This window comes from Verticillium dahliae, genomic scaffold (assembly GCF_000150675.1).
Source record: "Verticillium dahliae VdLs.17 supercont1.2 genomic scaffold, whole genome shotgun sequence".
NCBI lineage: Eukaryota > Fungi > Ascomycota > Sordariomycetes > Glomerellales > Plectosphaerellaceae > Verticillium > Verticillium dahliae.
Window position 1 is genome coordinate 130,953 of NW_009276916.1, and position 25,663 is coordinate 156,615.

Below are 25,663 nucleotides of genomic sequence, written 5' to 3' on the forward strand. Positions count from 1 at the left end.
CCAGACCAGGCGGCGGGCAGGTGTTCAGGCGTGTCCCAATGGCGTCACTCGGGAACGAAATGGTTTAGATCCACCGTTCCAGTGGATCGCCAGGGATCTGGGCCCGCTAAAAGGCCCGGCACTGGCGCCCCAGGTCGTTGACCTTAGGCTTCTCTCTCCAGGGGCCTGGGGCCTCTGGGGCCTCTGGGGGGGGGAGCGCTCAAGGCCTGTTAGGGAGAGTCACGTGTGGTGATGGGGGTGGAATGCTGTGCAATGTTGTAATATTGTCCTGTTTGCCTTCTGCCTTGAGTTGACCACGGGACCTCAGAAGCCGGCAGTTGCATAGGCGAATGAATCAAGGGGTGGACATATTTTCTTTTCATCAATGTATCATTGATCATGCCACGCGATGTTTCTTGAACGCATGAAATCCTGACTTTGTATTTCTAGGAAGCCACATCCTGGAGACATCAACAAATGCCCTTGGGTTGAGATGAGAAGAAGTGTATCAAAAACCCAAACCCTATACTCCTTTTCCATGCAAGTAAAGCCGACCTACGTGCCGTCCTGCGAACCATGTCAGATACAAGCTGCCTGCCAAGAATGTTGTGAACCTACACTTGCGACCCAGGTATGCCGCGTCATTCTCCCTGTTGTCTTCCCTCGACTCTTCCACCAGCTTGTCGATGCCGCGCTCCTTGATCGCAACCGTCAAGCACTTTTGGTAGCTCTTGAAGAGATCCGCGCACTCATTGTTGTCGGCGCCAACGCCTCGCAGGTACTCTGGTGTGCTATGTGAGAATGCAATGCGGAGGCACAGGGGTGAAGGGGGACTGGGCCTACTTTCGCTGTACCACTTCAGAAAGCACGTGTCGTATCGCCTGTTCCTGTGAGCTTCGCATGGCTATTTGCAGGATCAAAATCTCTTACTCCTTGACCTCGTTGCACTCGGGCGCAAGAGAGGCAGACATGTTGAGCTGGGTTATCGCAATGGATGGAAAGGTGAGTGAGGGAGGCGAAAGCCAAGTCACAAGCTTCCTGAGGCTCACTAAAAACGTGGTGAAGCTCCGAGGTACGTACCTCTGGAACGGCTGGCTCGGGCTTGAGTACAGAACTGTCAATCTTGACACAAATCTTGCTTATACTCCGATACAACTCAGCTAGAGAGATGTACGATTCAGCCTGAGAGATCACATCGGAATCTTTGGCTACATACCGGACTTTCCATGTCAAGAAGCAGGGGATCTGCATCAAGAACGCACCCGCGTTGCACGTCAACATCGTGGAAATCGATGCACCTCACGATAAGTGGAGAATCTGAAGACGTTATCTTATCGCAATTGAAAGTCGATCCTTTGCGCTACGATTTTTTGACCCAGCCCACCTCAACTCGCAAAGCCCGACAAGGTCGATCCCATCGCAACTCACGACCGTCACCGTCGCCATGGCTTCTCCCGACTTCAAGGCCTTGCAGGACGAGGTGCAGAAGGCGCTCGTCACGACCGTCAAGTCTGCCAACCGCATCGCCGCCGAGGACCTCGCTTTCCAGCGCACCGTCAACCCCTCCGTCGCCGACGAGCTCGATGAGACGACCGCGCGGCTGCTTGGCCTTTCCCACAAACTCCTCAAGTCAGCTGCTGAGGTCTGTGGACAGGGATCTGTCCCCGAGCTTGAAGATGCCGACGATGTGGACATGCACTGGCGCAAAATTGTCGACGTTCTCGACAACGTGCTCGAGAAGGCAGACCGGTCCATTGACGAGTTTACTGGTGTGCTGAAGAGGAAAGATGCGCCCACAGAGACGGTAGGACAGCTCCTTTCTGTGATTGTTTGTTATGAATCGTTCGCTGACGTGTAGAAAGACTCCCAACGCGAAGAAGCCCAGAACCGCTCTTGCCTCCAACATGAGGAACGCCAACATGGCCAAGCCCCAACTCGAATTCGAACGCGCAATCGACAACACGTCATGGAAGCCTGTTCTCTCCAAGAAGCCCAACGCATCCGTGCCCTTGGAAGAAAGCCTGGCGCAGGACTCGGCAGAATCCGGCTCCAAACACCCATACGAAGCCGAGATACTGGCAGCAAGCTACCCCGAGCGAGTCTACCAGAAGGCCGAACCCATTCTCTACCACCCTGTAAAATCCACCACTGCGAAATGGGTCGACACGTACGAGGGTGTTCTCGAGATGTTGGGGGAGCTCAAGAAGGCGAAGGAAATTGCGGTGGATTTGGAACATCATGACACCAGGACATATGCCGGCCTCCTCTCGCTCATGCAGATCAGCACCCGCGATCAGGACTGGATCGTCGACACCCTGAAGCCGTGGCGTCACCAGCTCGAGGTTCTCAACGAGGTCTTTACCGATCCCAAAATCGTCAAGGTCAGTCTTAAGAGCAAAAATCCCACCCATCGTATATCTAACAAGTCAGGTCTTCCACGGCGCGCATATGGACATGCAGTGGCTGCAGAGGGATCTTGGTCTCTACATCAACGGACTCTTCGACACATTCTTCGCCGCTGAAATTCTCGGCTACCCCCAGCGCAGTTTGGCCTACCTTCTCAAGCGATTCGTTGACTTCGACGCCGACAAGAAGTACCAAATGGCAGACTGGCGTATTCGGTAAGACTGCTTGAGTGTCTCACTTGAATCCCCCCCCTTCTCACACACGAACAGACCACTGCCAGAAGAAATGTTCTACTACGCACGCTCCGATACACACTATCTGCTCTACATTTTTGACAGGATCCGCAACGAGCTCCTGGATGCGTCGGATCGCAGCAAGCCCGAAACCGACATTATCCAGCAGGTGCTGCAGAAGTCCAAGGAGCTCTCTCTGAGCCGCTACGAAGGCCTCGACTTTGACCCCGAGACCGGCCACGGCTCCAGGGGCTGGTACGGCGTCCTGCTGAAGAACCCCATGCCCCTCTCCGGCAAGCAGTTCGCGGCCTACCGCGCCATCTGGAAGTGGCGAGACGACACGGCGCGCCGCCTCGACGAAAGCACCGGCTACGTGCTCCCGAACGCCGCCATCGCCGAGATTGCCCGCCACATGCCTCCGGACGCCAAGGCGCTGCACAGCCTTATTCACGGCAACTCGATCATTGCCAAGAGGAACGTCGGCGAGATCTGGGCGGCGTTCAAGAAGGGACGCGACGAGGGCGACGACAGCCAGAGCCTGCTTCGATTCTTCCAGAACGACACCAGCTCCTCGACAACGACGAGGCGAGCGACTCAAAAGTTGGCCGAGCCGGCGGCGGGACGTCCCTGACGATGTTTCAGTCTGGCAAGCTCGACCGATCACAGCTGTTTCGGCGACGTCCCGATCCAGCTCCAAGTGGGAGGCCTCTCTGACGAGCAGGCCGCAGGGGTACGTGCTGCTGCCGTGGCAGAGGATCATGCAGGAAGCGGGACACAAGGCTCCGTCAACATCCCGAAGACGTGGAGATGGCCGACAAGCAGCCCGAATCTGCGGCGCCAGCTGCGCCAGCTGCTCCGGCGCAGGAGGAGCCCGACCGGGAGTTCACGCTGAGAAGTGGGCTGAAACGCAAGCAGGTCGAAGAGGAGGAGGAAGAGAGTGATTCCAGCTCTGAAGACGAAGACGAGGACGACAAGGACTCGTCCGATGTGGAAGAGGCCATCGAAATCGAGGACGAGGAAGCCAAGCTCGAACGCGAAAGGAAGGAACGCAAGACGGCCAAGTTGCAGCGCAAAGCAGCCAAGCGGGCTGCAAAGAAGGCACAGGCCGAGGCGGGCGGGGACGAGCCGGAGGAGAGCAGCGACGCCAAGACGGGCCGCAAGTCGGCCTCGGCCTCGGAGCCGGACTTTGAGGGCGCCGACAAGGCGGAGAAGAAGCGGAAGAAGCTCGAGAAGGCCGAGCGCAAGGCGGCCAAGGAGGCGAAGAAGCAGGCCAAGGCGGCACGCAAGGCGGAGGAGGAGGCGGCCAAGGCGGCGGCCGGCGCGCCCGAGGCGTTCGACTACAGCAACGCGAGCTCGGTACTACATGCCGGGCGCAACGCTGGCGGAGGCGTGCAGAAGGAGAGGTTCGACCCGTACTCGAAGACGGGCGAGGATGGGCCCAAGGGGGCTCGGAAGGCGCCGCCTCTGCATGGAAACAGGAGTGCGACGTTCAGGAAGTAAGAGTTGTCAGCGGTACACCGCTACCGCCTGCAATCATGCCAGAGCTGGGGGTTTTCACCATAGTCGGAGGTTGCATGAAATGAACAGCGGCTTTCATCGGCTGAACGAGATGTCGATTCATGAGTTTGCAATGATGACCTGCTTGAGTGAATAATAATCGGTCCCGAGGTCCACCAGTCTTGTCAAAAAAAGCTCAAACGACGCCCTTACTTTGCTATGATAATACGGCAGACCACAAGTCGAATTTCGACGAATTCCTCACTCCTGATAATTGATGGCCGAGTTGACGACAGAAGAGGTCGACAGCTAGCGAGCCAATGTCTTGAGAAAGGGGCACCTAGCCCCTATTATATCGATTGAAATATGCGTGTACATCGAGGTTCGGTCAAATCACCATTCTAATGATTACTACATGGCAGTCGAGCAAGGGAGTCTCACATGATGTAGGAAGAGGGGCGGACTGCCAGGCCATTTTACAAGGAATGAATAAAGCGAATATAGTTTGGCAAGTTATGTAGGCTCAAGAAACGCTACCAAGCATCCGCTTGACATATAGTCACAGTGGCAATGCGGGTGTAGTGGCTGACATGTTTTCACTTGCTCCAGCGCCTCTAACAACACCGAACAAGACATGAAGCCACGGTGCACTAATCTACTGTCACAAACGCAACGATTTTTTAAGAAAGAATTTGAGAAAGCGCTAGTTTGTACATTGGGTGTCGCTATCAAAGTATGTACGCAGTACGGCGCCGGCACTGGTGCGAAAGTGCCACCGCGCACCGCAAGAAGAGGATGCAGGGACTTCAGCCCTTGTCGTTGGGTAAGGAGCGGATTCAGATGGGATTTCAAGACCGCGCGCAGCAATTGTACTAGAATCGTCAGTGTTAGCTAACGATCAGGATTCGTCGAGACCGTGAGGCATGCGACAAGAGGCCCAGCCGATGATCAGGGACGTCACATTTACACACCTGGTACTCGCAGACTCCGATCACATCACAGCGATTCCGGATGAATTGCCAGTTTGTCCGTTAGCCTGCAGGGCACCTGCTGGTGAGGCGAGACTCGTCGCATTTTCCATCGATGGTTTCCGAGAGGCACTTGATCTCAGTCTTGGTCATGGCGCCTCTGCACTGTGCCAGGGCCGGCGTGGCCACGGCGAGGGTGAGGAGGAAGGCAAGGGTCGACTGTAGATGCATGTTGGCTGATTAGATATCTACACTACCGACTGAAAGGAAGAATCGTAGATGGGTGTAGAAAGAAGATGTAGATGTCCTGGAGGCGAGGAAAATAGCATCCATAGGGAAGCAGACGCCTCTTTATAAAAGATGACTATGCGAAACTGGACGTGCGCCCTGCGATTTCTTCTACGGCCGAATCCTACTCGTTCGGGGACTTCGATTCAGCAGCACTATAGGTGAGATTGCGAGAACGAGCTGTGAAGTCCGCTTGCTGCCTCGTGTAACAAGGGGACCGACTTACTCGTCAACCTTATTCAGTTCCACCAGTCAACACCTCCGAAAATCTCTCAGCAGTCGGAGCGACGAGCATTGTATGCGCCCCCGTCCGCCGGCACGACTCAGTAGGTGGTCGCAGCGCTGGGCGCAGCGCAATTCATGCCAGGCAATTGGTTGCTGGCAGGGCACGCGAGACGAGTCTCAGATTGCCCAGACTCTCAGTCAAAGCCGCTGGGTGTTCACATATTGTCTCGCTCACGGCAGATCTGGAACTCAGCTAAACAAAACGTAGCGGAACTCGCAACATCGTCAGAAAACGCCAGAAACCGACTTACACGGGCCACGCCCCGTTGCACGATCCGAGGTCATCACGTGCCACTCCTTGCGCCTTGTCCTCTTCTATTTTGGGTTCCGGTCAGGACTTGCTACATGCGTATTTGCTAAAGAATACCGAGACCTCATGCGCAGTTTCAAGTCTCGTGCAGAATCATTGGAAGCAGGTGTATCGTTGATGGTTCGAAGGAGAAGATCCAATTCTCCGCCGTCTGGCTTCGGTAAGGATCACGGGCAGGATGGCCCAGAGAACGAACAAGCCCAAAAGCTGACACTTCGCGACATTTCTGATAGCTGCATCATTATCGAACAATGACAAAATAAAACTAGGGCAACGAAGTGCTACAGAAAAACTTCAAACACCATGGACAAGGCCCCTCAGCGTGGGATCGTGCATTGAGAATTCTCGACGCATTAGTGCTTGTAGTCTCCCGTATTGCCATGTGGACCTTTAAGGTTAGTACTCCGTGGCAGATGCAGATGCCCCCCGCGCCGATGGTGATCTTAGATCGCAAGAGCCGAAGCCGGTCGGTCCGGAATCGGGGAGCAGCTCTCAGCTGAAGGGTGGAACGCATCAGAATAAATACACGTGCTCGCCGATAAGTGACAAGAACATCCCATGACAGTGCCTGTAGCAATCATTCCAGAATTGATTGATTTACAAGAAACTCGTCATGGCGGACCAGGCAGAGGTTATTCACCCCAAAAAGCTCCCGAGCGAGACGCATCATGTCATCGTCAAGCTCGAGGCGATACATGTTGAAGCCCCTGAGATCGATTCGTCGCCTTACACACACGAAGCTATAGTGTACGATTACACACCGGCGACAGCGCACGAGCTCATCGCAGCAAGGCTCCACGAGGCAAGCATCTTCATCACGACCATGATTCCTGTCAACGCCCAAACTCTCGGAGAGGCCCCTCACCTGTGAGTGTCTTCACTGGCATCACTGGACTAGCCCCTACCTGTGAAATTTGGACTCGTCTTACATGATACAGGAAATGTATTATCACAGAAACCACCGGCACGAACCACATTGACCTTGACGAATGTCGCCGCCGCGGCGTGACTGTCTTCTACTCACCGGATGCCACATTAGAGGCCGTCTCTGAGCACGCTCTGGCCATGGTCAGCTACTTCCCACCTACAGCTTTTTGCCTCATTTGCCAGATATGGCATGGAAAGGATCATAGCAGCTAATCGATGCAGTACTTTACCCTCCGCCGTCGCCTGCTTGTCCTCACCAACGCCATGTCAACATACACGCCAACGACCCCGAACACATGGAAGACCAGCGGCACCATGTCTGGTCTCCTCCGCGACTCCGAGGGTCGCCCGCCACACACCTGCCAAACCGAGACTGTCGGCATCCTCGGCTACGGGCCCATCGGTACGTTTCCCTTGTATTTGTGGCGTTTCTTGCACTTGGGCCGAATCGAATGTGTTGCCTCGAGCGCGATTTCACCCACCACCTTGTCATCATATCAGGGAGCGCTGACCACAGCCAGGTCGCCGCATCGAGACTCTCTGCAAAGCCCTCGGCATGCCGACTCTCGTCGCTGCTCGGAAAAACCAAGCTCTGCCTGTCCCGGCGGGCCGGACCCCATTTGCCGACGTCCTCCGCACCGCGACAGTCATATTCGTTGTCGTCCCGCACACCCCTGAAACGGTGAATCTCATCGCGACGGAGGAAATTGCAACCATGCGGCCTGACGCCGTTCTCATCAATGTTGGTCGCGGCGGGACAATCGACGAGGCAGCACTACTGGCAGCTGTGCGTGAAGGGCGGCTGTACGGTGTCGCGACGGACGTTTTTGCCACGGAACCTGCGGGCTCAGGAGCTGACAGCGTGCTGCTCGGGAAAGATGTTCAGGAAAACGGGCTTAACGTTGTGCTGAGTCCGCATCTTGCCTGGTGCGCAGACACGACGAGGCTGAATGTGGTGAGAGTTGTTGGAGAGAACCTCAAGACGTATTTCACAGGGGGAGACAAGAATCTCGTCTTGGAGGGAAGGAAATAGGGCAAAAGGAATATACAGGGTTCGGTGCAGTAGTAGAATCCAGCAGTCATTAAAAACTGGCCCAGGCATATCCGCTTCATCGCAGTTTTCGATGATGCGTTGATCATGTTTTCATGTTGCCTAACCTTCCTGGGCAGAGTATGGACACATCGTCGGTCGGTATGAGAGGTGCCGTGGACTATCATGTGATCAGAGAAAGCACACAGCAGCTTGATTCGACATGGCTCAGTCCATAGTTGAAGACCAAGCAGCAATACTGACACCGTTAAGTAGCGGCTAGTTCGGTCCGACGGCGAAATATTATGAGGAAATGATTGGCGATCTAGGTGCTTGTTGTTGATGAGAGGGGTGCAATATGCATGCAACCCTCACGAACCCCGCGCTCCAGGTTGCTTTTGGTAGAACGTTTGTCTTACTTACCGAAGATACCACTCATCCTGCTTTCTTCCACATGAGTTTTCTATCACAACAGCCAAGTTCAACAGGCACATACTCTTCCGTCAAGAAGCATGGCTGAATGGCATGACATCTCATGCCGCCGGTCTGACCTCATTTGATAGAGAGGATCAGGGCCTTAGCGCCCGTTGCATGATGAGCACGCCAGACATTAGGAGACGAGCCGCACGAATATTGCAGATATTCAAGGTTGCCTGACCTGACTGCAAGATGACGTATTCGTTGTTTTGGCTGGTAAAAGCCACCACAAGTTCGGGTATTTCTGCTGTTTGAATCATGAGGCAGCCATCATGTCCTCTGCCAGAGGCTTGCGATCATTCGACGCCAGTTTGACAACGTCAGGGATGCCACCGGGGTTGCCGCGCATGCCTTAGTGCTGGGTGGGAACTCGGGGGCCAGCGCCAGATTTCTGCTTCGTAGCTTTATGTAGGTAAATATATATATATTCGGATAAGATGAAGGAGGCCATGCGGATGATGGTGGTCTCATGGGGACACATCCGTGGGAAGGGACACAGCCGTGGAACCGTCGACAGGCGTGTCCGAAGAAATGAGCAAGCATGATAGCCTCATTGTCGTCGTTGCAGAAACGCGGTTGGGAGATTTGTAAATCGGCAGCTATGTTGTGTGGTTGGGATGCAGTGAGGGATGCATTTCCATAGCCTTTCGGTCTTTCCCATCCGATACCAACAAATGCAGAAGAGGGGATTGTTTGGTGAGCAGGCGTTCTTTTAGCTCTCCTATCAGACAAGCACCACCGACTTTCTGATTGTAGAAAGCACGATGCACTTGGTCCTTGTCTGATTTTTCACCTTGAACAGGCACCACCTAATTACCCAATGCCTTAGGTGCCTTGCTACAAATCACTGAACAAGAATAGGATGAAGACCAACATCACCAAAAGCTTTGGCATTCAACAATCGCATTTTGAGACCTTGCATTCGCGTCCAGTCACCCAGTCACCCACCACCTGTGCTGAAATCGAAGATCGTATTCCACAGGCGCAATTCCCGGTCTTACCCGCCGGGTCGGTGGACCCGAAAGTGGCCGTCATGTCCAATCCCTGGGAGTCGAGGTTGCATCAATCTACCAGCCAAGGGCCTCAGGCATCTGCAGGAACCGTCGCCAATCTTTCCTTTCTTCCATTTTCCTTCTTCCGTCCAAGCACCAAGACCCCCTTTTCGAAAGCTGAACAGGCTTGGCCAGCTGGCTGGTGCAAGCTGGCAGCCCGTGGGGGTTCATTGTGAACCTCAACCTGACAGCATGAAAGTCACGTCACCATGCCTTGGGGGGGTGTGCGCACCTAATAGCCTCGAGTTGTCGAGCAACTGGATTGCATCTACTTATCTGGCCAGATCACATCGACAAGGGCGACATCGGAGCACATCAGGATGATGAGCATACCGTTATTCACGGTACGGAACAAGAAACGCGAGCTGCGTCATTTTACAATAAGGTAAGGTGCTCTGACACGGTTGTGTCAGCCAGCCGCAGAGCCTCAGGCACCTCAATTCTTTCCTGATCGAGGTGACAGATCTGTTGGCCTGGCTTGGAAAACTCTGCTTCCCCCCCGAGACAAGCTTGGACGAGTCAGGACCCGCACCCAATCTCCTCATGTTCCCGCCAGCTGTTTGCTTTCCCGTTTCGCTCGTCGCTCATCTCCTTCGGCCACTCTCAGACCTCGGAGGATCGGCCCAAAGGGAAGCCCCCGAGGTCCTGCGCACTCATTGGCGGAACACCCGTGCTGCCCAGCTGGGTGAGCGAGCCAAGCCGAGCCAGCCAGGTTCTTGCTCAGTCACTCAGTGAACCAGCCGCGCCCAGCAGTGTGGTGCAGGTCAGGATGCACTGCACTGCGTTGCAGTGTCGGCAGAGATTTCGGCGACCGGCCGGGATCTAACGTAGCGACATGCCAGGGGCAATCCATGAGCTCAACCAGGCGTCGGCTGGCTGACGCCATGTCCGAGGTACTGACGATGAAAGTTTGTTTTCGAACCGGCCACCACCGCCAATGCGACAAAGACTGTCGAAGTCGAGGATGAAGAGACGAGCTCTCAAGAACCAAAACCTCTCCTCTCAAAAGCCCTTTCGAACGGCGTCTCGTCGTCCCCCTTTTATCCCTCACGGCTTCCAGCTCGAAAATGGCGGTCCCACTCGTCTGGTTCGGCTCTCGCAGGGATGAGGCAGGGGAGGGCCCACCCACGTGTGAGCGTCACTTTTGCATCTGCTCTTCGGATTGGGTTTTGCGCCTCATAGTGGGGGCTGCCTGAGGATCGCTGTGGGGGTCAACATCTCATGCCTTTTTGTTGACGCAACTTTGAATCGTTAGGGACTGCGTTGGGTCTCCTGATTCAATGAAGCCCGGCCACCAGCAAGGACTTCGTGATGCCATCCGATGGAGAAGCCTACGTCTCGGACGAAGTTACAGTTCAACAAAATCTGAGAGAAGTTCAGTGTCGCACGCACAGCCTTGGTCACAAGCTAGTGGGCAAGTGCATTAAATTTCTTATCTGGCAACTTGGGCCAGAAGAAAAACTTGCGCTGAGTCCAAATCCGCCAGCCCACTTGCATGATTCGTGTCTACCAGCCAAGCGTTCCAGTGAACCTCAGGCTCTGAATTCTGTGTACCACCAAACCTCAGGCTTCCAAGGCTTCCCTCTGAGATGACGCCGTCCCGATATTGCCCGAGTCAGCGAGCGAACACCATCTGAGCCAATTCAACGAGCGAAACGGATGGCCCCATACCATGTCTCGTCTGTGGATTCCATCGCCTCGCTCATTGCGGTCCACCCACTGCCCGGCATGGAAAAACGTCTGCCTCAGTCCGCTCAACAGACACCGATCCTTGGGCGAACAGGGCCCTGATTGATCCGACCGGCCTATGATGTTTCGCCCTGGGCCACCTTCCCGCGGTCCGGCCACCCCCCTGCCCTATCGCTCTACCGAGCTTCGAGCTTTTCCTCCCTCCCCGATCTTTTTTCTCTTCTTCTCTTCCACCCTACCTCACCTCCAATCCAGACCTTGAGCTTTATCTCTCCTTCTCTTTCTCCTTCCAATCCAGCAAGCCTCTCCTCTCCATCCCGTCTATTCCACATCACTCCTCCCCATCAGACAAAATGGCCTCCACTCGTGTCCTCGCCTCCCGCCTGGCTTCGTCCATGGCTACCAAGGCCGCTCGCCCTGCCGTCCGCGCCGCCCCCATGGCCGCCTCCAAGCGCACCATCACTGGTGAGTGAAAATCTTTTGAGGACGAGGGTCTTGAGTCCCAATTGGGACTGCAGGCGCTCCAAGAGCAGCGATACTGACAGCAGTCTCCTCCAGGCTTCTCCAGCGCCCGTCCCCAGGTCACCCTCAAGGCCAACGCCAGCCGCATGTTCCAGAACGCCCAGGCCAAGCGTGCCTACTCCTCTGAGATCGCTCAGGCCATGGTCGAGGTCTCCAAGAACATCGGCATGGGTTCCGCCGCCATCGGTCTGACTGGTGCCGGTATCGGTATCGGTCTCGTCTTCGCTGCCCTCCTCAACAGCGTTGCCCGCAACCCTGCCCTCCGTGGCCAGCTCTTCTCCTACGCCATTCTGGGTTTCGCTTTCGTCGAGGCCATTGGTCTTTTCGACCTCATGGTTGCCCTCATGGCCAAGTTCGTACGTGTTCTCCGCCAGTCCCCCACGGCACCGAAACAGCCGTCTAACCCGGTTCACAGACCTAAGCGTTTCGCACACCGATATGAGCGAGGTGGTGGCAATGTCGTGAAGTCAGATCGCTTCCGGCAGGCCGCACTGTGCCCGAATCGTCCACCGCCCTGGATCGGACGTCCCACAGCGCTGCTGTTCCCCGCATAGCGACACATAGAGTAATAGACGGGATAGACAACCGGAGGGTACGACACTTTTCTTTAGGAGAGGATGGTGGAGGGTCATCGCTGAGATGACAAGAGGTCTTTCCTGGGCCTTGTTGTATAGATGGATGACTACTGAGGAAAAACGTGGGAGGGTGAAAGCTTCCTTTCCCGCCTCCCTCAAACCAAACCCCTTTTCTCCGAGCGAGAGCTCGGGGAAAACCTCTTTTGTAAAAATAACAAAAAATTCATCCCCTACGTTTTTGGCTCTCAAAGCTTCGGTGTTTCACTTGAAATGCTTCCCCGGATATTGAATTCATGTCCAATCGGCGAGCTATCCACTCTCGAATCGAATCTGAGAAGCTCAGGCAATGAGCTCTCAATTGACCTGTGTGATTGGCAATCTGTTCAGACGGGAAGGGGGCGGGAAAAACGGACGAGGGAGAGGAGGAGGAAGATGCGGAGAGTGAGAGGGCGCTTGTGAGTGGGCGGTCTAACCAGTCTCTCGCTGGCGCGCATCGTGGCCATATTCGCTCTCTCCCTGATCATCGTGGGCACGGGACCTCTGTGACGGGCACACTCTGGGGTCAGTCAGTCCAGGGAGCAGGGGGGGGGGGGGGGGGGGGCAAAACAGGCGCAGCACCCAGGTTCGCCCCCGTCCCGTCTACTTCCTTGGAACCGCTTGTCGCTTCGTAGCCTCCGCCCCCCGAGCTCCTCCCTCGGCCAACTCGGCGGAGACAAGGAGAGAGGGCGAGCGGCGTTGATTCAACGTGCTCTGCCAATTCGCGCACTTGCCGCGCCTGTGGCATGCCGGCAGTGGATGGCTGGCTCGCTGGCAGCAGAGGAACAGTCAGCCATCCTTTCTCATGCGGTGCGACTGTTGCTCCCTCTTTCGCCATGGTAGGAGTTCGTGCCAATGGCTGCTGTGTCGCACTTGCTCGACCATCCAACGGAAACCTGCACATATCTCCTTCGTCTTCCTCTTCTCTCCCCTCCCTTACTAATACACCCCCCGTTCGCTTCATTCCTCTGCGGACTCCGTCGCCTTTGTGTGTCTTCACCCATCCGGGGAACCCGTCCGCTCCCTTGCCCTGGACCAGGAGGACCCTCGCAGTGACAGGTAGAAAGGGCGAAGGGGCGCGCGAGCGTGGGGACGCCCCATTGCGCGCGCCCCCGTTTTCTCTCGCTTTCAACCTCGCTCAGTGGACTCGCGGGCTTATCACCAGGACCTGGGGGCTCCATTGCGAACCCACGCGTTGCGGGTCGGGCGGGCGGGATCCACCGGTGGCATCATGACTCTGCCGTTTTTGGCTGCTTGTTCCGTTTTTTCCTTGCTGCTACCGTTTCGGCGTGCGATGTCGGGGTGTGTGTGTGTGTGTGGTGATTTCGCCGGCTTGCATTGTCCTGGGGAAAACCCCGAGCCTCGTTCGTGATGGTTTGATGGCATGTCGTTGAAAGGCTTGGTAGAGAGAGGGGAAAGGGGAGAGGTTTTAGCCTTGTGGTGTAGGGATGGGAAGTTGGAGACGGTTTCCCCTCACGCGCAGGGCCCCGATTGAACCTGTCTGTCGGGTTGGGGCTGGTGAGTTGGATTCGGGACATGGCTGTTTACCCGGTGTGGCTTTGCCGTCGGTCAGTCGGTGAGCGTCACGTGCGCTTGTTGCTCAACATCCTTTGGGTGGCCAGAGGGGTAGAATCCCATGGCAATGTGCTCTACGACGGGGTTTTTGGCACGGAAAAATATGCAACAAGTCCGTACGAGGATCTGTTATCTGGAGGGTCATTTTCACCTTCACCGGTCTCGAAAGGCCGATCTGTGGCAACCCCTCAATATGTGTAACACGTTGGACCAACAGCAAATGGCAAAAGCTGATCTCTCACGGCCGAGAGCCACTTTCTACTGCCTCGTACTGGAATCGAACCAGTGATCTCATCATTACTAGTGATGCGCTTTACCACTAAGCCAACGAGGCCAAGCAAGTGAGCAGCAGACCCGGACGTGGGAGAGCAGGATGCCTCGTACTGGAATCGAACCAGTGATCTCATCATTACTAGTGATGCGCTTTACCACTAAGCCAACGAGGCGCTTTTGCTTGACGTTATGACTAAGCAGGCCTGCAAGCATTATGTCGGGGTGGTCTGTTGGAAGACGGAGGGAAAGGGTCCGCAGCGGACGGCGTTAGTATCGTGAGTTTTTTGCGTGGGAAGTAGGGTGCTGTTGCGAGAAGAGGGGCCAAGGGTGTAATGCAGTAGTGGTGGGGTTTGTGTGGTGGGACTTTTGGTCTGGTTTCGCCGTGGATCTGATATCTGGCGCATGCGTGTTGGCAGACGAAGTGCGTGAGCACAATCAATTGGGTAGTAGAATATCTGTTGGGAATTAAGCGCATCTCGGCGAAGAGTATGTTCCTGAGCATGTCGCGGGGATTGAGGCGCATGTGTGCAAAACGTCGAAATCTACATACCTGACTTATGCTGATTCACATACATTCTGTGACCCCCAGACTCACTACCCGTCATCTCGGCACGGTGACCATTTCGAGACGTATACATCCTCAGACTGCTGGAACTCTGTGGAAGACCAAGATTGGTGTCAGTAGGAATATTGGAGGATGATGGGGTGCACCAGCCCGCTGCCTCTAGGTTCTGACCAGCAAGCTTCGCACGTGTATTTCAATATGCCACCAACTTCTTGATTGGACTTGCTGTCCATATCATGTTCTGCAGTGTAATCGCCTCAACTCTCGGGTCGTGGCTGTGCCAGATGAGTAATTTAAATTGGCCGGCATTATCACTCGTGTTTCATGACAGGAACAAAGGGTATGAAGGACTATTGAGTTACTGATGCAGGGCAACATATAAACGTCACATGGGCATCTCCGACAAAATATCTCGGTTAGATGATCACCGGACAATTATGGTCCAAAGTAGTGCTGGCCGAAATTTGTTGCAAGAAACCATCCCAAAGGAGAATGAGAATCCAAAGATGAATCACGAGAGCAACATTGCTGAATTCCTACAAGAGCGGACTCACGAAGCAAGTCAAGAAAAACCAAACACCAAAGGAGCCACTGGACTGACAACAATAAGTACACCAAAACAATTGTTCAATATTGTAACAGAGGCATGCCTGGCACACCACACTGGGGTATCTCATAAATCATGCAGGAACCTCCTCCGACTATACACTGCGCTCGTCACGCATATTCCTCCTCTTCAGGAGAGCCCTGCTTCATAGCGTAGCCCTCGACAAACCCATGCGGGTCACAGACCCTCTCCAGACTGATACCATTTGCTGCGATCCAGCCCCGGACAGCCTCTTTGTCGAGCCTCACCCTCGGCACATCAGGCACGGGCTCCGGCTCTCCAACATCACCAACGTCCTCCATGGCCTCGTCTCCGTCGTCACCGGCCGCAGCACGCGAAACCTCGGGCTTCTTCCCCGGCCCAACGCCAGCATCCTGCAGCAAGCCCATCTCCCTGAGGGTGGCAAGGCAGTCGTCGAGCGCGATCCACGTGCCCCTGCTGCAGTCGCCCACGTCCACCAGCGTCTCCTCGCTGCTGTCAAGCGCGCCGGCAATGCCGCCGATGCCCAGGAGCCATCGCGCAATCTCGCCGCCCCAGAACCGACGATAGCCTTTCCTCCCGAGGTCGGAAATGGGCTTCTCCGGCCCACCGAGGACGCCCTCGCGGCGGCTGATCTCATAGGAGACGCCCATCAGCAGAGCGCCGAGGCCCTTGCGTTGCCATGGTGGGAAGACGAGGATGCAGGCAAGGTTGTTGTTGTCCCACGACATCTTCTCCTTGGAGAAGAAGCCGACAATGTGCGGCCTCACGGGCTTCTCGTCGGACGTGTCGACGGCGGGCTGCGATGGGTCGTCAGGTGGGCCCGTTGGCGGCGGAGCAGGCGGGGTGTAGACGAGCAGAAAGTAGGTAAACCCCGTGACGTCGAAGAAGACCGACTTGTTATCCAGGAAGAGCTTCGCGAACAGGGAGAGATTCTGACAGAACAGCTGGAGCATGGTTAGCCACGTCTTCGTGAAAACCAGAGGACAAAACAAGGCGGGAACTCACGCCGTCGACCTCCCCGTCTACCTCCCACACGCTCCACTCTCCCTGATCCCGCACAACCTCCTCGACGTGCCGTATCCCGGCGTTCGCCTTCTTCCCCGGCCCACGCTTGACTTCCGGCACAGCCCGCAGCACCGTCCGGCGTCCCCGAGGGTGGACGTAGATCTTCCGCCCCGGCGGCGTCCCCGCGCTGCGCTCGCACACGTGCACGTGGCCCAGCCACGACACGAGCTCTTTGGAGTACTTGAAGCAGCACGGGCACACGTAGAGCCGGTCGAGCATGGGCGCGTCGCCGCCGCGCCGGGCGTGCGCCTTGGCACCAGCCTCGCCCGAGCTATGCTGGCCATGGCCGTCCTTGCTGCCGTTTGCATGCTGCGCGTGGCTGGGCTTGCTGCTGGCGTGGCCGGAGGAGATGTCGCCGAGGAGCTCCTTGCCGTAGTAGGAAGGGTACCACGTGCGGAAGCAGATGTCGCCGAGGACGACCTTGTCGATGTTGCGGTCCGTCCTCGGCGTCGGCATGGCCGTCTTCTTCTGGGCTTCTTGCTTTGTGGGGTGCTGGGGCAGAGCAGACGGCGTCCGTGGAGAGGAGTGCGTGATGGCTGGGACGGGGATCGGCGTGTTGGTCGGTCTCGTCTGGTACTGATAGGGAGCGGGATCGCCCACCTGCGCCAGGTGCCGCTTGTTGTCCTGCACACTGGGTTGGGGCTGGAGTGAGGGCGGCAGGCTCGTGGGTGGGCTGGGTCGCATCAGGGTTCTCGTCCATGGCTGCGACTGTGGTTGAGGTGCCTGGTAGGTGATTTGCGGCGCAACAAGGCCATTCGCTGGCCTGACATTCTCCTTTGCTTCCTTGATGGCGAGGGGTGGCTGATGGTTGACGGCCACCATGCTCGCACCCCTCTGCCTTGTGACGCGCGGTGCTTGTGTCGTTTGCTGCTGTGTTGGCCCAGGCTGGGTGCTCGGTGCGGAGGGGGGGACAGCTCGTGTCACCGTCTCGACCCCAGGGTTGATGGGAACAGGTACAGGAGTGTCTGTCGTGGTTTTCGGCTTTGGGGGTCTTCCTCGTCCTCGCTTCGTCTGCACAGGCGATTCAGCATCCGCGAGAGCTGGGATTGTGGCCGGTCGCGGCGGCGATGCATGTGGTGGCGGCACTGGAGGGAGTATCGGAGTCTGACGCGTTGCGCGACGCGTCGTAGCTTCGGTGGTGGGGGGCGGGGGAGCTGTGACAGCAGGCGGGTCGATGGCTTCTGAGTCGTTGTGAGGTCGTTTGCGCTTGTGTGACTTGATCGGCATCGTGAAAAGGGTTTAATTGTGCAGCAGGACGATTCTCCAAGAAAGAAAAAGCAAAGCGGCGCGGGTATGTGGCTCACGGCGCAAAATCCTCGTACCGAGGCCTGGGTGGTGAAGCTCCAGTGAAGAGATGTCGATTCGTAATGACTACCTATTGCGGGCGAGCGTAATCAATCAGCGCCGCGAGATGGGCGTGAGAAAGTTTTTCAGAACGAAGTCGCATTGACGCAAGATTTCAGATTCCGTAACAATGAGGACCTACGATCGCAGGTGATCCCATGCCTTCGCGTACCGATTGAAGTGTTGATGGGTTCGACCATGTCTTGCGTGCCGTGCATTCCTCGGTTCGGCGCTATCGATTAAACCGCTTAGTGTACGATTTCCGGTTTACGGACTCCATGGAAATCGTACTACTGCATATACCTTTTTGGATACCGACTTCCTCCTTCTCATCCTCCCACAACCATCTTCGTACAGCCTGCAATTCTTTCTCTGCTCTTCCACGGTGTCCTAGCAAGGTGTTCATCATGAGGTTCGGCGAAATGGCTGATTTCAACCACTTGTTTGGTGTTCAGTCTGCGGCAGCATGTCAATCTCGCTACCCCTGCAATCATAGGCATGCCCTCGCAGCATGATCATGATCACTACCCATTGCCTCACCACCTACTTCAGCCGCCTGGGGTCCGTCGCGTTAGCATCTGCCAAGGACGTCTGCACGAGATCCTGATTTTTCAGACCATAGCCTGCTTTGATCACCGCTGCCGTCTTTCGATCACACTCACCTCCATCACCACGAGCCAATACTGGGTTTCAAACACCCACACAATCAATGCATGACGACCGCTCATTTTTCTCTACACCACACCGCTCGGCTATCTACGTGAACTGGCTTACGGTTTACCCTCGGGAGACCAGTCGTACCAGCCCATGTCAACCTCGTCAATGATGCCCCAGTGGTCGACGAACTGCTTCATCTTATCATTCATGCCCTCGACCGACAGGATCTCATATACCGTCCTCCAGGCACTGTTGACAGCGCCGATGATCCATGCGTGGCCCGAGCTGAGCGCCTCGCCGCCAAAGTGCATGTGACCATTGGCGGCAGGCGTCATGAGCCAGGGCATGAGACTGCTGAACTCGCCTGGCCCAAAGATGGCAAACGCGCCGTTCGAATACGCCGAGCCGTACCAGTCGTAGACGTGAAAGTCGACGAACTCAGACTCGAGGAACTCGTACGTCACGCCGTTCAGCTCGGCCAGGTCCCGCAGCGTCACCTCGACCAGCGTCTTGATGCTCTCGGGCTGGTACGGCTCCTGGTTGGTCGGATTGTGCGGGTTGAGGTAGGATCCGAGCCGCGAGGCGTCCTGGCCCCAGGTGTAGCTGGCGATCATGGTGCCGGGCGCCCCCGGCACGTCGATGCCGTACGAGGGGTATACGCAGCGCCGGATGGGGAGGTCGGTGAAGGACTGTCCGCCTTGGAAGGGGCCGGTCGCCAGCTTCTCCCACCTGAGTTTCGTCAGCTACGGGCCGTTCCTCTTTGTTCCACACGGAACACTTAGGATCTTACCAGCGAGTCTTGAACTTGAGGCCAATCTTGGCAGCAGGATCATAACTATATCCATCGCGTCAGTACAACTCGAACACACCCTCCAGGGTAAGGGAACGGCACGCACTTCAGGCTGCGAATAGCAGTGTTCTGGTAGTAACTCAGTCCCAGCTCCGTCATGTTGATGATCTGAAGAGCACCCAGCGGAGCCGTGGAGATGACATGAGCATAGTCATACTCGTCAGCGCCGTTGACGACCATCTTGAGCGTGCCGTCAGGTTTCTTCTTGACGTCCGTCACCCTATGGTTGAGGACAGGCTTGTTCTTGACAATGAGATTCATGGCCTTGGTGATCATATCCATGCCGCCGTTGATGAGAGTCCACTTGTTGATGTCGGCGCTCGTGAAGATCCACTCCTCCAGGACGGCTTGTGCCATGGAGTAGGTGTCGTAGTGGCCGGTCGCGTCGTTCATCGTCTCCATCCAGTCGACTTCGCTGTTGGTGAACCCCTTTGTGAGAAGGAAGTCCCTGACACTCATCGAGTCATAACTCATGAGTTTGTTGAATCCCGTCGTAAAGTCGTTCGAGAGGGCGGTGACCATGGTTTGGACCTGGTCGGACCAGACCTCAGACGCCGAAAGAGCATCAAACGTAGCGTTGAACAAGGGGATATCGTATCTTTCTGCCGACGCAGAGTTCGGCTCCTGGATGAGGGCCGTGACCCCGTTGAAGCGACGGAACGTGTTGTTTGTCTGGAAGATGTAACTCTTCTGGACGACTTGATCCCGCTCGGAAACGCGAGCGTTCAGGTATGGGATCAAACTCCACGATTCGTTTCCAATGACGCGATCCATGTATGGCATGGGTGGAAAGCGCATCGCACCGACGTCCTGACAGCCGTATTAGTGAGATCTTGGATTCAACGGTAGCGGTTTTCGGCTCACATAGTAGTCATAGTACGCCGGGTCTTCGGGCGTGGACTTGTCCCAGGCCGCTTGGTCAAAGCGATGGGTGAAGATTCGACCCCCGACACGACCAGACGCTTCGTGGATGTCGTAGTCAATGTCCAGAGAGTCCAGGATCATGGCGGCGTACAAGCCAGCAACGCCACCGCCAATGATACCGACCTTGAAGGGCCCGTCCTTTGGCGACGGGCATCGGCTGTGGTTGCTGTAGGCGGAGTCGCCCACGAGCTTCCGGAAGAAGGCAGCACGAGGGTTCCCGGCGGCCAGCTTCCCGTCATTGCATATGTCCTTGGGCGACTTCGTCGCCGTTTCGGCCTCGTGGGCAGGCAGGGCAAGAGCGTTGCCAAGCAGCAAAGCTGTAACGAGTGAACGAATGGTAAAGAACGACATGGCTGCGAACAGCTGTAAGGAAGGAATAGAGGTCAGTTGGTGTTAGTCGGCCCAGGATTGATTGGCGAAACAAAGCTCCCGAGGAGCTGCCATCATCAACTTTATAGACGACCTCGCACGCGTCGAATTCCAAAGCTCATAGACAACACATGGGTTGCTGGAAGTCGGCGTATCATGTACACTGTCTCATTTTCCACTAGCTAGAAAAGCGTGTCCTGGGGAAATGTCTTGCTTCCACGAGACAGAGCTCGCTCCAGGCCCTTCAGCCCCTCAAGTTCATCCCTCGCAGCATTCCTCCACTTCACAACTAACACACATTGAGTCGGCTCCTCAAGCCTTACTCGCGGTAGAGTACGAGCTAGATACTGACCGGGTAAGGCTGAATTGACCACGGTTCGAACCACATGGGACAGGCGAGTCCAGTGGGAATTCCCCCCTCAGACCAATTCCCTTTCGCATTCTCCAAACCCAAACACGTCGAGCGCCATCGGGATTTGACTTCGTGAACCCCATCTCCCCAACGTTTTGAGCTCTCCCCGGGCGATTCCAGACAAATGTGACACGTCTCTTGCCGGCCAAAGCAGCCCCGAGGACTTGCCAAGTCATGCGGACGCTTTGAATCCGCCATTGGCTCAGTGCAGCCACTGCATTCTCGACGCAACGCGCTCCGTGCCTTCTGCAACCGCTGTTCAGCGTCTCCGTCCATTGCAAAATAACACTGGACTTCACAGCAAAGCACGACGTATGAACCGAAAGCTAGATCTTGTCTTGCGCACCTAATGTCTTGTAGTGGCCTGATTTTACCAAGACCATCTGCCTCGAGATATGATTAGCGCGCAAAGTTGCCTTTGATACTGGCGCACTTTTTCAATTCTGGTCCATGTTGCAAGGGCGGAATGTATCTGTGAGGAGGCCAGAGACGTTGCACTAAACAAGGACTACAACAAGAAGGAGACAGACGTACGAAGGTTGGAATCGTGATAGTCTAGCACGGGGTAATCTTTGAGCTCACAAACGCTTATGCTTGGGGTATTGGCAGATGCAGGAAAACAACTCGATTAAAATGGTTGAAATTGCGTGCTCATGAATGGAGTACATCGAGGCCTCTAAATTATGAAACTACATTGCCGGAACCGAAATACGTGCTAAATTCAAACCTCAATTTATTTCGCGAAGACTTACGTCAAAGGTTGAAAGTCTCACGCTGCACAGGTCAAGCTCGGCGCTTCTTGCAGCAGAACGGGCCTTGCGCCTTGATCACCCTCTCGAGCGTATCATCACCCTCCTTCCAGTTCTTGATCAACGTCACGAGGCCTCGCCGCGCAAGGCCCATGTCCCGATTTCGATACACAGAGTCAATTTTCCTCACGTCGGTCCGGTCGTTGGTGAGCCATCTCCGCTCTTCACCCATGAATCTGCTGTAGGTCATGTCTTCGCCGTAGACAGACCGGACGTTTGCCTCCATGTGCTGCTGTAGTGCCTGGTCGAGGGCTTTCTGCTCCTTGGTTGGCGCGGTGTAGGATGAGGCGTCGCGCATCTTACTGTCGCGCGACGGGACGAAGCCCAGTTTCTTAATGTTTGAGTCCGGTAGGATGGAGACGGCAACGTAGGCAAGGAGGGAGCTTTGTAACGCTGCTGTGGTTATCTGGCCAAGACCCAGGGGAGTGATGGGGCAGTGACCGAGGTTGAGGGAAGCCAGGGATGGGGTCGAGGTCAGAAGGCCAGTAATAGCTTGGATGGCGCCTTCATCAATGTAATTGTACGCCTGGCCTAGATCATGTGTCGCGTACGCTTGGCCGAGGTCGAGGCAGCGGATGCCGGGGTGAGATGTGAGTGCTTCGCAAATAATCTGGGCGCCCCGGGTGGTAAGGCCGGTAGACTGTAAGAGCAGGCGTGAGACCTGGGGAGCGACTTCAAAGGCACTGGCAAGGGCTGCAGCGCCGTCGTCTCCGATGGGGTTGCTCGACAGGTATATCGATGTCAGGCGGCAATTGGGAGAGGCCAGGAACTGGGCGAGCGCCCGAGCCGCAGCCTCAGAGAAGCCAGTACCATTCATATACAAGTTCTCCAGGGGGAGCACCCGATCTTTGTAGGCCGCCAGGTTAGTGAAAACTTCGACGAAGCCAGCATCGCCGATCTCAGTTTGGTCGAGATCCAACGTGCGTAGATTTCTTGTCTCGGTGATCAGCCGATAGACATCGTGGGCAGCAGATCTGCCGAGAGGGTTGCGTTTGAGCCAAACGTTCGTGATAGCATCAGACTTGATCATGGCGTCGACGAGAGTCTTGAAGCTCGGAGCATCAATGCAGTTCCCGGCCAGGTACCAGGTGTCCATGCGGCTAGGTAGCGCATTGATGAATGAGGCTATATGATGTGCGCCTACTGGGCCGATGATATTATTGCCAAGGAGGAAGTGCTTGACATGCTCATTGGCCCGCAGGCTGTTCATGAGGTCGCCGATATGATCAGGCCCCACGACCTGTTTGCAAAGATCCATGCGACCATCCTCATACACAACGCCTCTCGGGAATTCGGCGCCCTGGACGTGGTAGTATGGCTCGCCGTTGCCATCGTCTAGCGCATGCCCAGTAGTTGAGGCGCCGAGCTTGTGTGTCCCGCCCTGCTCCAAATGGTGGAAGAATGGGGCCAGGTCATCGGCCTCGGCAATCTGCACCGGCATGGGGAGTGCCTGAGGTCCCCCGAGGGAGATGGGATGGCTGTCTTTATTCCAAGGGCCCTGTGCCAGGATGCGAGAGGCCCAAACCGGCGCAGGGACGCCGGGGTCAGCCTGGCCGGTAAGACCATGACGAGTGCGACCGTTCCTTACAGTTGCGACTATCATGTCGTATCTTCGCTGAAGCACTGCCCAGGCATGCAACTTTACGCGATCAGCATCATAGCGGATGATGGGCGAGAGCGAGCCGGCGTGGCAAGGGAAGAGAAGATCTGCGATGGAGCCTGCCAGCATGGCGCGTTTGGATTTTCGCCGTGGTAGGTCGTGGAGAACGTCATCGATCCGGACTTTCATCAGAGGGAGTTCGAGTATCTCATCAGGGGTATATGCGTAGCAGTGATCGAAAGCAGGCGAGGTAGCATGGAGCAGGTTAAGATACTTGCGGCAGAGCGACGCCAGTATAAGGGCCTCATCGAACTCTACTTCGTCGACCCGAGCATCGCTGTGTATACGCTTGGAGGTGCCCTGGGATGAAGGGAATGTCTTGTATTGGCTGAGTATTGATGGAGGTACCGCTTGGGATAATTGGGTATGTGTCGCAGCAGCCATGGTAGGTAATTGACGCCGAGGCTCTGACGGGAACGAAGGCGGGAGCTCGCACTATTGCAGGATGCATCAAGGACAACCCATTCAGTCAACGGTTGTGGTCATGTTGCTTTATACAATCCAGTCTCGACGTTGCAGGGCTGAAAGATGGACGAAGAGAGGATGGCTAGCGCAGATGCAGTCTGTGTGACTCGAGTGGCTGTGATCTTCCACGACCTTCCCTGATCGAAGATGAGGCGCGCCTGCCTAAGGTGTGGGCACTAGGAGCACCAACCGCAAACCGCTGTTGCACGATCCCATGCAACTTGGGCCAGAGCCGCATCGAAATTGACATTCATGTCAACCAAAGGGCGCAGGGTGCAACAGGCCAAGTAGGTCCTTACATACCTAGGTATCGAGAAGAAGCTGGCAGGTGGTTGGACCTAATGCGGGGGTGGGGGCCATGTGAAGCTTGACCGACCCAATGTGTTCGGTGTGGTTGTTCACGGTGAGTGGGATGTTTCGCTGAAGGCTCGGTAGCGGTACCCTCCACGACGCCAAGCTTCCTCTGTGTTTGCCGGCCTCTATGCTACTCGCCGCATGAGGATGGCCTTGCAAGTCAGACCTCAAAGTCACCAAATGCTCCCTCTCAGGCGTGTGAGTAGTTCGGATACTAATGAAAGCGATGCGACGCTGCGATAGTCAACGCTGATCATTTTCGCATCCACTGCGTCATCAAAACAAAACTCCGCCAAAGTCCGCAGAGGCTCTGTCCGCTCTAGCACCAAACATGGCGACATGGTCGTGAACAACCAGAACGATTATCAAGCCATAGCCGGACATGATTACTATACTCTACGAAAACGTTCTGCTCGAGTATTGGTCCGCTCCCCGAGTGGGTGACACCGCATGCTCACTTACTCCACACTAACCTAAGGTACCTAATTCAGCATGACTTGCAGTGCAATTGAATATGTGAGGAATTGAGTTTCTCGGGCCTCTTACGCTTCCCAGGTGCTGTGCAAAATGCCTGGCGTTGTCGACATTCTACCTCATTCGCTCACCTCCAATCCACCATGTCCGAGGTACTTGGAACGAGGCATGATGGTGTAAAAGCCGCTCCGCCTTCCTAGCTTCTCGTTGCATCGAAAGGCATCGATGGGCCGCCGATCAGGCCCGCGGACATTAGATGCAGCGTAGCTGAAACTCGACGTCGAGGCCCGCAGTAGACATGATACATACTTATTATTCAGCATCCTAGCGGCGGAGTGTATAATGAGAGTTGTAGAGTTTCACTACCGCCCATATTCCATACGAGCTTTCTCTCAGACAACATAACGTCCGGAATACTCTCCGAAAACACCCCAATCGAACCCATCACACGATGACTTCCGCTTTCCTCGTAGTTGGTGCCACGGGCAACACAGGTAAAGCCGTTGTTGCTACCCTGTCGGAACTCGTCAAGGCCAGCCCTACCTTCTCGAACCACAAGATTCTGGCCATGACAAGATCCGCAAGCGGCGCTGCAGCACAGAAACTCGCTGCTCTGCCTGGCGTCGAAGTTGTCGAGTACAGCTGGGTCAGCATCACGGCGGACTGGCTTCGGCAGCACAATGTCGTGAGGGCCTTCATCGCATCCCACAATGAGCCGACCCAGTTCGCCGAAGAGTCTACCTTCCACGTAGCCGCACTGAAAGCAGGCGTCGAGTACGTCGTCCGCATCTCGACGACGGCGGCGAACGTGCGCCCCGATTCCGATGCCTACTACCCGAGGGCCCACTGGGCCATCGAGGCCCTGCTCGGCTCGCCCGAGTTCAAGCGCCTGCGATGGACGTCACTTCAGGCAAACTTTTTCACGGCCTTCTACCTGCAAACAGCGGCAGCCCTCGTCAACGAGTTCCGTGAGACCGGAAAACAAAGCCCCTTGAGGCTGATCG

General features: G+C 55.8%; 9 protein-coding genes and 2 non-coding genes across 11 annotated transcripts in view; 4 read left to right on the plus strand and 7 right to left on the minus strand.

Annotated features, from left to right (window-relative positions):
* Positions 1–534: 534 nt before the first annotated feature.
* Positions 535–950, minus strand: VDAG_00843 (uncharacterized protein; the record flags this gene model as incomplete). The annotated part of the gene is made up of 4 exons (XM_009649729.1): positions 535–546; positions 656–762; positions 823–860; positions 910–950. The coding sequence occupies 4 exons, from the start codon at positions 948–950 to the stop codon at positions 535–537; spliced, it is 198 nt and encodes a 65-aa protein (XP_009648024.1).
* Positions 951–1,423: 473 nt separating this feature from the next.
* VDAG_00844 (uncharacterized protein) lies at positions 1,424–4,118 on the plus strand (the record flags this gene model as incomplete). Its single annotated transcript, XM_009649730.1, has 6 exons — positions 1,424–1,783; positions 1,842–2,360; positions 2,410–2,600; positions 2,655–3,218; positions 3,261–3,348; positions 3,426–4,118. 6 exons carry the CDS (start codon positions 1,424–1,426, stop codon positions 4,116–4,118), a joined length of 2,415 nt encoding a protein of 804 aa, XP_009648025.1.
* Positions 4,119–4,818: 700 nt separating this feature from the next.
* VDAG_00845 (uncharacterized protein) lies at positions 4,819–5,314 on the minus strand (the record flags this gene model as incomplete). Its single annotated transcript, XM_009649731.1, has 2 exons — positions 4,819–4,987; positions 5,163–5,314. The coding sequence occupies 2 exons, from the start codon at positions 5,312–5,314 to the stop codon at positions 4,819–4,821; spliced, it is 321 nt and encodes a 106-aa protein (XP_009648026.1).
* A 1,265-nt stretch (positions 5,315–6,579) lies between these two features.
* VDAG_00846 (glycerate dehydrogenase) lies at positions 6,580–8,658 on the plus strand (the record flags this gene model as incomplete). The annotated part of the gene is made up of 4 exons (XM_009649732.1): positions 6,580–6,833; positions 6,905–7,034; positions 7,116–7,296; positions 7,415–8,658. 4 exons carry the CDS (start codon positions 6,580–6,582, stop codon positions 7,924–7,926), a joined length of 1,077 nt encoding a protein of 358 aa, XP_009648027.1. The 3' UTR covers positions 7,927–8,658.
* A 2,815-nt stretch (positions 8,659–11,473) lies between these two features.
* VDAG_00847 (ATP synthase protein) lies at positions 11,474–12,170 on the plus strand. Its single transcript, XM_009649733.1, has 3 exons — positions 11,474–11,606; positions 11,700–12,019; positions 12,079–12,170. The coding sequence occupies exons 1-3, from the start codon at positions 11,495–11,497 to the stop codon at positions 12,082–12,084; spliced, it is 438 nt and encodes a 145-aa protein (XP_009648028.1). The 5' UTR covers positions 11,474–11,494; the 3' UTR covers positions 12,085–12,170.
* Positions 12,171–14,111: 1,941 nt separating this feature from the next.
* Positions 14,112–14,183, minus strand: VDAG_20063. The gene has a single exon. It is a non-coding gene; the product is annotated as a tRNA-Thr (tRNA).
* Positions 14,184–14,223: 40 nt separating this feature from the next.
* VDAG_20064 lies at positions 14,224–14,295 on the minus strand. Its single transcript has one exon. It is a non-coding gene; the product is annotated as a tRNA-Thr (tRNA).
* Positions 14,296–15,404: 1,109 nt separating this feature from the next.
* On the minus strand, positions 15,405–17,568 carry VDAG_00848 (histone acetyltransferase SAS2; the record flags this gene model as incomplete). Its single annotated transcript, XM_009649734.1, has 2 exons — positions 15,405–16,220; positions 16,282–17,568. 2 exons carry the CDS (start codon positions 17,566–17,568, stop codon positions 15,405–15,407), a joined length of 2,103 nt encoding a protein of 700 aa, XP_009648029.1.
* Positions 17,569–18,228: 660 nt separating this feature from the next.
* On the minus strand, positions 18,229–20,467 carry VDAG_00849 (uncharacterized protein; the record flags this gene model as incomplete). Its single annotated transcript, XM_009649735.1, has 5 exons — positions 18,229–18,241; positions 18,460–19,071; positions 19,133–19,177; positions 19,212–20,002; positions 20,057–20,467. The coding sequence occupies 5 exons, from the start codon at positions 20,465–20,467 to the stop codon at positions 18,229–18,231; spliced, it is 1,872 nt and encodes a 623-aa protein (XP_009648030.1).
* A 1,213-nt stretch (positions 20,468–21,680) lies between these two features.
* On the minus strand, positions 21,681–23,750 carry VDAG_00850 (leucine rich repeat protein; the record flags this gene model as incomplete). The annotated part of the gene is made up of 1 exon (XM_009649736.1): positions 21,681–23,750. One exon carries the CDS (start codon positions 23,748–23,750, stop codon positions 21,681–21,683), a length of 2,070 nt encoding a protein of 689 aa, XP_009648031.1.
* A 1,360-nt stretch (positions 23,751–25,110) lies between these two features.
* The window catches only part of VDAG_00851 (uncharacterized protein), a gene marked incomplete at both ends in the record, with an annotated part of 1,324 nt that continues 771 nt past the window's right edge, over positions 25,111–25,663 (plus strand). Inside the window, one exon of the mRNA XM_009649737.1 lies at positions 25,111–25,627. Coding sequence (XP_009648032.1) covers positions 25,111–25,627 — 517 coding nt within the window. The remainder of the gene's footprint in view (positions 25,628–25,663) is intronic.

Excerpts from the sequence above, each read along its gene's own strand:
- VDAG_00847 (XM_009649733.1), top strand. The coding sequence starts at position 11,495 with ATGGCCTCCACTCGTGTCCTCGCCTCCCGCCTGGCTTCGTCCATGGCT. Across the intron at positions 11,607-11,699 it reads CTCCAAGCGCACCATCACTG|GCTTCTCCAGCGCCCGTCCC; the intron begins GTGAGTGAAAAT and ends AGTCTCCTCCAG.